This window comes from Asterias amurensis, chromosome 2 (genome assembly GCF_032118995.1).
Source record: "Asterias amurensis chromosome 2, ASM3211899v1".
Classification (NCBI taxonomy): domain Eukaryota; kingdom Metazoa; phylum Echinodermata; class Asteroidea; order Forcipulatida; family Asteriidae; genus Asterias; species Asterias amurensis.
The window spans coordinates 7,813,856-7,823,075 of record NC_092649.1 but is presented as its reverse complement, the minus strand read 5'-3'; the positions used below and the strand labels follow the sequence as shown (position 1 = coordinate 7,823,075).

Below are 9,220 nucleotides of genomic sequence, written 5' to 3'. Positions count from 1 at the left end.
TTCACACACTAATCTGAATCTCATTCAGAACAAATACAAGAAAATTTATTCAGACTAATTCCAATGTGCATTTACAATTTCCAAAGTTTTTTTATTCAATGTATTATAAACAATCAACAATCAAATTTAACAACCTATGTTTTTCTTAGAGGCTACTGTAACGACAGTTGTCAACTTTAAGTAAAAATATTCATGAAAACGAATGTAAATGCTGAAATTTAAAAAAATTCTATACAAAATGTACACCAGATATTAAAAACTATAACACTGTACAACTACCTTCCTATCTATCTTGTTTTGTTGTTGTCTGGTTCGGTGGTTTTAACTTTTGATACTTAATGGAGACCAAACACAACAGGAAGAAATGCCTCCACAGGGGAAATCTACAGAGAGGGATGTTTCTCAAGGAATCTTTTGTACAAGTTTATGGCAGGTTAATAAAGTTTTGTGTCAACATAAAAAATGTTGCATTCAAGAAATGCCTTTTTCTCAATTGACAGATTATCTGCATTCATTTCTTTTGACAATGTAAAAAAATCACCGAAGGTAAAAAGAATATGATCATAAGCCCTAAAAGTATATGGGTCCATGTTTGCTACAACCCAGTTTCCCCCAATGTATGTCTGTTGTCAAAATATTTGACAAATGGGTTTAACTTCTACTGGGTTTTTTTTAACAGGCATGGTATTTCTTCCTATGTAATTCGATTTTAATTTTGACCCCAACAAATCTTATAATCAAAGGCTTTTGACCCATTTCAATTGGACACACAACATACGTACCTAAACAGGAGTTCGGACTCAAAGTAAATGCATGTGACGTCAGTGAACGTAGGGGCAAATACCAACATGTAGGTTAGCCTTTTTACTCCATGGAATCTTTCTTTTTTTCAAGCGTTAAATATCTCGGGGAGTAAATATCTCAAGGGTCAAATACCTCTGGATTTACTCAAGGGTTAAATATCATGCCTGTTTTGAGCTTTCGCCTGAATGGCAGACGGTAAAAGAAACTGCAGTGTGCCTTCTCTACTTAGAAACACCTATGCCTACTCTCATCTTTATGTCGTGTAGAAACCCCCGTCGTGTTTGCGCGAATAACCCGCATTGGTGGCGGCGCTGTGGTGACATCCGATGGCGCCCTTCACACTGTGGATACTCTCCTTCTTGGGTTCGTGGATCTCTGTCTCGATGGTGGGTGGGTTCATGGGGTCGACCAATGAGGGTACCTCCTTCTTTCGGTTTTTCAGGACTCGTCTGTTGAACAATGAAAAGTGAAGACTGTGTGTTTATGTACATGATATAAGTTTTTATTAGTCAAGTGCAAGTACTTTTCCAATTGGATTTTTTTAGATTTTACTGTACACTTTTTAAACTGTACATTGTGCATGAGTATAAATGATGTTCCTTGATGTGTTTAGCGCATCGGACTAGAGTACTCGTGGCTAAAATCCCGGTCACACAGGCCCCAATAACGGAAACGAGACTGATACAAATGCATGCCCTCGATTTGTTGAATGGGCGTGGGCATATTCTGCGTGGAGCTATCAAACTGGAAAAATGAGTAGCCCAGGTGTGAATCTGGTAGTCCCGGGCTAGTGGTTTAGTGGCAATTTCAACCCCTGTAATGGGTCCCAAACACCCTGTAACTCACCCATGGTTTTCACCTATCGTCTCTGGTTGTACGAGGGTCTCGTTCTTGGATTTGAGGAAAGCACCGTGATGGTCGTAGTCTGCCTTGAGGACGAAATCTAGACTGTCACGAGGAGCCTATTAAAAAAAGAAAAAAAAGAAAAAAAAGAAAATTATTGACAAATCTAAAGAGAGGTTCCAAGGTCTAATTGATTTTTGGGATGCACTTTTGAATTTCTTAAGAAAATGGTGTAAAATAGCATTATTATTTTATAGGGGCCTTACTCATACATAAATCCTATATACTCATTCTCTTCGCTAATTATTCATTTTTAACTCATTGTATTTCCGCTGAACTACCAGAGTAGCTGTCATGTCTTATGCATGTTCCTCTGTCCTTTTGTTTGCCTGTCTGTCTGTCTATTTGTCTGTCTGGCTGTTTTTGACAAGCTTCTGCTTATCAAAACAGCCCGATACTCTACTTGTTACAGTTACCCTGCTTACTGCTACTTAATGTTATTTTTGCTTTACTCCATAGTTTATACATGTAATTGTAATTATTTTTCATGGAAGTATGGAAATAAATCAAGTAAAATTTGAAACATGTTGTCATCTGACAGCAAAAATAAATAGGTCTGTACATAGATCGTATCGCGACTCCCGCCTGGCTGATTTTTCTCAGTTGACGAAAGGCATTGTGGGAAGGAAAAGGGGGCATTATAAGCCCCCTTTTCCTTTCCACAATGCCTTGCGACAACTGAAAAAATCACCCTGGCCGGAGTCGCGATAAGGTATATTCCAAAGAGGAATTTCCAAGCCAGTCATAACGTTTATTGTTCCTCTTACTTTGGGGTCGTAATGGAAGACCTCTCTTCTAGCGCTAGCCAGGGTACTTGTTGTGTTGAGTCGTTTCCATGGGTCTGTCTGTTGAGCTAGATGTGTTGGCTGAGTGTACGGTTGTTTCTGTAAAATAAAATAAAACATCCAAATAGTTTAACAAACTACTGAATCGAGGGTTCTTACATAGTGACCAACCTTTAATGTGATGTTGGCTTTGAGTTTGATACCAATGTAGTAGTACTTTGTAAACAAGGCGTTTCTTAACCATTCCTAAATATAAGTGTTTTTTATAAAAACAACTTTAAAACATGAACAATGCCAAACTGCAGCTGGTACTTACAAATAAAAGTCTCATAATAATACACATTAAATGACACTTGCATACCTTGCTTGATGAAAGATTGTTACTGTTAGTTGCATAAAAGGATAATATAATTCCTTTTATTTATTATTAGTTTAGAAATTGACATGTTTCCTTTTTGTTGTTGACATACAGCGAATTAAAAATACACCCAGCCAGACCACCCAGGCTTATCATTTGTTGACAGTTAGACTTAGTTAGAGTTGGCATCATGGTTTTTTTTCTTTTTTTTTCTAAGACTAATCAGTCATATTGAAATTAAGGAACCTTGTGTTACTGTTAGTCCTGCAATCTTCCCAATCTAAAATTCCAACATCCTTTTAAACAACACTTTTAATTTAAACATTATAGGCATTAGTCTCTACATACATGGAGGAAATTTATTCCTCCATGGTCTCTACAAATACAGTTGAATTACAATTTGTTTATATCGTGTAAAGTTTGTAAATGTTTGTTGTATTTTTTTTTATTATATATAAACCATGGACAATGGAGGTTAACTTGTATTTTAAGTAGGCTGTTTCAGTAAAGTTTAATGCAGGTGATTTTTTCTCTGACAAGATGTGGTCTGTTAAGGTGTATTCTTAGAAGTAAAAATCAATTTAAAATTTTGAAATCGGATGTTTGGTTGCAGAGATATACCGTTTTTAATGAGCGTGGATCGTGAAAAAAACGTACCCATGTTCAAGTTCAATTCTTATGTTTTTCTTCATATCGGCCACGGCCAAGTTTAATGCACAGCCTATGGCAATAGAGGGCGCACAATAGGCGAGCGCCCTCTATCAATGGGGAGGTTTACAAACTGTGCTTTGAGGCGCTAGGATGATTTTTTATGAACGGCAAAAAGTGATATTTTGTGAATCAAACTGAGGAGCGGCATCGTGGGGGAAATTGTTAACTATAAAAATTAAATATGTGTTAAGTTTTGCAGGTGTTTGCGTGAATATTCTTTATTAAATATGTCAACAAATAGCATTATTAAATTAACCAGAATGGAATAAAATTAAAGAGTTTATGACTGGTGTTTTCTTTAATTTAAGATCAGTTGATCCTTTGATTTAAAATTGTAGCATTAACACAGTAAAAATTTAGAACAATCTTTAAAAAACTTGAGGATGAAGGCATTGGTATACATCGATTATTTTTGTTATATTTACAAAGACAATTTCTAAAAACCAATGGCTATATACAATCAATTTTGTTGTTCAACTTTCGTTTCAATTAGTATAGGCCTTTAAAAGTATATAACAATACTAGTTTCTTTTGACTCAAGATGAGCAGTCTGTTATTATCAATTCAGAACGTAGAAATTATCAAAGAAACAAGATCGGGCAGCTTTCCAGCTTTCTATTATTAGAGCCCCGGCCTATCAAACTTATTGTAACACACGTCCTCTTGTGGTGGCACATCATGGAAACACGAAGATGTACGAGTACGACGTACATGTACAATCGTGCGTATTTAGGACAACTTTGCAAGAATGGTCTAACAAAACCTTTCGGCGGGAGAAGAAAACATAATCAAATTGCACCAAATTTTCACAAGTTAAACTTAAAAGTATGGGAATTAGCACTGACAAAGTCGCATTCAATTTTGATGATTGTCTCTGGAAGAAATCTTGATTCAAAAAAAGGAAAACGCCGACAAAAATAGGTTTTTATGGTAAAAGCTATGCGACTAGCTGTACGATGTGCGGAATTTTATCGGCTACACGATGACGTAATCGTTATCTCATTTTGTGTAAACATGTGCTCCCGCATCGCAAAAAAACGTCTTCGGGCTTCTTCAGCGCTTTCCGAAGATTTCCGAAATCCGTTGTCCACGGGGTTCAAAGTTGACGTCATGCACAAACGAATGGGCGCTGCACGCCAGGCCAAGCCTCTGTTTTTTGTCGTTGCTCTCTTTTTTTTACAATATCTCCGAAACTATTCATCCGATTTCAAATATTTTTGAAATGTAAGCACGAGGAGAGAATGCTCCTGCCTGCTGTCAAGTCTCATAGTTGTGAGTTGTACAAAATGTGAGTTATGATTTAATATATTTCGTTCTTTTTTTTCGGGGCTGTGTGTGTGTGTGTTTTGGTACACGTGAAATCAACTTGATGAAGCAAGATTTTAAGCAAGATATGAAGGCCATCATGGTTACAGTATCATAGACTCGATGCCACACAACAATCTCTCTCACTCTCAGTGATGAAGGTTGAAAAACAAATTGGGCCAATCGTCTTACCTGTAAAGTATTCGTTCCCATAAAGTTATCATCGTTCTGTAGAGTTGGGAAGGGGTACGGATCTCTTGTGGAAACCTCCATTGCTGATTTTCGGTTGTATCTTTCTCCCTCACTTCGTAGTATTTCAGAAGATTTTCAGAAGTTTTTTTGACGACAGAGATAACGAAGGATGGCGCCGAAAAGATTGTGCTAACTACCGGTTGACTGTGTGTTTGCAACAGGTGTGTCTTGCTTTTTTGTCGAGCTTATTTTGACGATTGCATGAACACACACCTACGTAGCTCAACAAAAACATGCGTGTAACAATGGTCGTCAAGACAACTGGCATTGCAACCTTTATAGAGGGCGCTGTTTGAATTCCCGCTGTTTATGGCACAAAAAACAACACAAACGCAACAAGCGTTTACAACACACACGTGTCGACTCATCTTTGATCTTCCTCATGGTCTTTCCGTGCTACTCGTTTCAGTGGTTTACTCACGCTCAATACTCGAGGCCTTTTGTTTTTTGTCGGAACTTATTTACCGGACGGGAACGTAAACCTGTCCTGCTGCTGGTGGTGTTATTTTATTGTTTCGTTTTGTACCCGAAGGGCGTGGCAACCCCCGATTTACCCCGACTCTATTTAAGAATCACAGAGCAAGACCAATTGATTCATTTCCTTAACATGTAAAGCTCTGAATAAAGTGCGTGTGGAGACCATTCAAACTCACCCCAACGCAAACATAGTCCCGCATTGCATAGTGAGACATCATTGAAGTAAGTGTACATAACATTATTTCCCTTACTCAGCCAGTAATACTATTTGTACGTACATGTAAGCGCAATCAGATCGTCCACTGCTCACTATAGAGCTTTTGCAAACAGGCGACGGGTTGATTCTCTAGGGATCGTATAGCCCAAGCCTAAGCCAGAGTTTCGGCACCACCCGTCCGCAATATTAATATTGCCCGTAACGATGCATTTCCAATCACCAACTTCTTTTCCCATAGGGTCATATTTTTTTATTTTTTTTTTGTCAGCTGTTACGTCAACCGGTTGTTTGACAATGAGTTTCTTGCGTGTTTTTTTTTCTGTTTCAGCCAGTTGACAGCATTTCTGTGTTTAAATTTTAAAAAAAGCCCAGAAGAAAGTGGTTAAAAGTGGATGTATGGTCTGTGGTCAGCAACCCGGGTTCGGGTTCTCGTGACAAGGTTCAGTGTGAATTGGGCATCATCTTAAACTGATGTGAAAATCAATGTTATTTTTACAGTCCTTCTTTTGTTTCCGTTACGTTCCAGGATGCTGCTTTACAAAAAAATACCCCCCCCCCCCCCAGTAGGCCTAGAAATAACTGTGCATCCGGTAATCCTTTGTTTAGCGAAAGTGGCGTCACATAAAATTTATCTTCATCAGGTTACTGTTTAAAAAATCATAGAAAATTTAGCCTGTTGACGCGCAATATTTAGAAAGGTTATATGAATGCATGTATTTTAAAGGGTATTATGTACTTTTTCCAAAAAACGCAGTGTCCACAGATATACATTAAACTTACACAGTTTGAAGATTATGATAGTAGAAAGCTTCCCATGAAATTTTACTTACTGAGGTGCTGTAGTTTTTGAGAAATGAGTAAAAGTGATAATTTTCGTCTCAGTTTTAGCATGTAAAAACGTATTAACCAGTTATGCTATGGTTTTGGTATAATATCATAACTGGTTAAAGGCAGTGGACACTATTGGTAATTACTCAAAATAATTATTAGCATAAAACCTGTCTTGGTGACGAGTAATGGGGAGAGGTTGATGGTATAAAACATTGTGAGAAACGGCTTCCTCTGAAGTGGCATGGTTTTCGAGAAAGAAGTAATTTTCCACGAATTTGATTTCGAGACCTCAAATTTAGAACTTGAGGTCTCGAAATCAACCATCTAAACCACACAACTTCGTGTGACAAGGGTGTTTTCTTCTTTCATTATTATCTCGCAACTTTGATGACCGATTGAGCTCAAATTTTCACAGGTTAGTTATTTTATGCATATGTTGAGATACACCAACTGTGAAGACTAGTCTTTGACAATAACCAATAGTGTCCACTGCCTTTAAGGGGATTTTACATGCTAAAATAATTTTGGTCTCATGAGACCAAAACTATTTTGTGACTTGTTTTACTCATTTCTCAAAAACTACACAACCTTAGTTAGTAATATTTGAAGGGAAGCTTTCCACTATCATTATCTTCAAACCCTGTAAGTTTAATGTAAATCTGTGGACATTTTGAAAAAGTACCCGAATCCTTTAAAGGCAGTGGACACTATTGGTAATTACTCAAAATAATTATTAGCATAAAACCTTTCTTGGTAACGAGTAATGGGGAGAGGTTGATAGTATAAAACATTGTGAGAAACGGCTCCCTCCGAAGTGTCATAGTTTTCGAGAAAGAAGTAGTTTTCCATGAATTTGATTTCGAGACCTCGGATTTAGAACTTGAGGTCTCGAAATCAACCATCTAAACGCACACAACTTCGTGTGACAAGGGTGTTTTTTCTTTCGTTATTATCTCGCAAGTTTGATGACCGATTGAGGTCAAATTTTAACAGGTTTGTTATTGTATGCATATGCTGAGATACACAAACTGTAAAGGCTAGACTTTGACAATTACCAATAGTGTCCACTGCCTTTAAATCCTTTTAAGTTAAACAGCATCATTGTAAGAAAAAGCTATTTCTAACAAAACAAACGTTTCTCCGGCGAAAGGCGGTTATTTACCGTTACAATACACCATTAACGGTTCCAATTATAGAGGACTAATTAGGTTTTTTTTATATGACTGCAAACACTTTCCTTCTGAAATATTTCAAGCAGTCACCTTGGCCGACAATATAACTTTGCAGAATAAATTATTTTATTATATTCAATTATTTTTCACCATGTTTTACAGCAGTCGCCAAGACCCAATAATTATATATTTTCTGCCATACAAGTGAGACATGCTAGCGGTTTCTTGCCTGGTCAAGTAAAAGTAGCTGGATCCTCAGTTGCCTAAAATAGAGTGCGGTGGCTATGGCAACTATACAACAATTATTCTTCCGATTGTGTAGAATAATGGCCAATTGAAACGCTTCGGTGGTTTCTCAGGCGAACTGCGGCACAATTGAATTAAGTTTCCATGAAACGCTTGTTCGTGCCGCATTTAAGGTTATCAAACGTTAACTTTACTAAAAAAATAAGGTAAATTTATCCGTGGTCTGTCTATGCGTGTGTGCGTATGATGGGGGAGGCCGGGGAGCGATATTTTTTTCCCCAAACGACATTGCAATATTTGTCCACTGCCGCTGTGATTGGCTCTTTCCGTCAGATTACGAGATCGGTGTGTTCAAGAGTGCTTTACGAAATAACTTGTTTTTATCCACAACAAAGAAATTCAGAAAGACTGTTGGCTCTCTTGAAATAATGGGAGGAATTTGTTTGCCTTCTGTTTTGTTGATTCTCTTCACCATTGGTATGAGTTCTGCTCATTCGTGTAAGCCTCATCAGATGGTGTGTCCATTCGGCTGGGAGTCATGGGGCGGCTCTTGCTACAAACTTCTTGAAGAAACAATGACTTGGCATGAGGGGAGACTGAAATGTCAGGAGATGGGATGGGAGATGGTTGCGCCTTCATCATTGGAAGAAAATAACTATATACTGAGTAAAACCAGTTATCGGGCGTGGGTGAATTGCAATGATTTAGAGAATGAAGGACAGTGGGAATGTACGTCAGACAACGGCGGGTATAGAAACTGGAAGTCGCCGCGTGAGCCAAATGGCGGAACTAGCGAAAACTGTGTTGAGCTTTCATCCTCACTCGAATGGGGTGGAAAATGGAATGATGCTCCGTGCTCGAATGAATATCACATTATCTGCAAGGGCATGGAAGTCGTTGCAACACAGGCCAAGTTGAAGCAATGGCGCCTGCTGGCTTCGTGTCTGACCGGCCACACCTTACGAGAGATACCGACCAGCAACGTCCGTGCCTGCGCCACGGTGTGCCACTACGACCCCAGATGTCGCTCATTCAACGTGCAGCATTTTGGGACAGGGGAGCGAATTTGCCAACTCAACAATGGCACCCGCTACGAGGCCGACCACACCCAGTTTGTGAGTCCAAGAAACATTTCACGTGTATTTACGGAGAGAGATAA

The 9,220-nt window shown here is 38.4% G+C and overlaps 1 protein-coding gene and 1 pseudogene across 1 annotated transcript; one reads left to right on the top strand and one right to left on the bottom strand.

Moving 5' to 3' along the window:
- Positions 1-66: 66 nt before the first annotated feature.
- Positions 67-5,361, bottom strand: LOC139953515 (protein CFAP276-like). The gene is made up of 4 exons (XM_071952954.1): positions 5,059-5,361; positions 2,475-2,591; positions 1,651-1,766; positions 67-1,253 (listed from the first exon to the last, which is right to left on the bottom strand). Exons 1-4 carry the CDS (start codon positions 5,137-5,139, stop codon positions 1,058-1,060), a joined length of 510 nt encoding a protein of 169 aa, XP_071809055.1. The 5' UTR covers positions 5,140-5,361; the 3' UTR covers positions 67-1,057.
- A 3,128-nt stretch (positions 5,362-8,489) lies between these two features.
- LOC139951360 (perlucin-like protein) lies at positions 8,490-9,220 on the top strand (annotated as a pseudogene).

Bases quoted from the DNA above. Each gene is read 5' to 3' on its own strand.
- LOC139953515 (XM_071952954.1), bottom strand. From the start codon at position 5,139: ATGGAGGTTTCCACAAGAGATCCGTACCCCTTCCCAACTCTACAGAAC. The intron at 2,592-5,058 runs GTAAGACGATTG...TTTATTTTACAG, and splicing joins TGGGAACGAATACTTTACAG to AAACAACCGTACACTCAGCC. The intron at 1,254-1,650 runs GTGAGTTACAGG...ATTGTTCAACAG, and splicing joins ACGATAGGTGAAAACCATGG to ACGAGTCCTGAAAAACCGAA.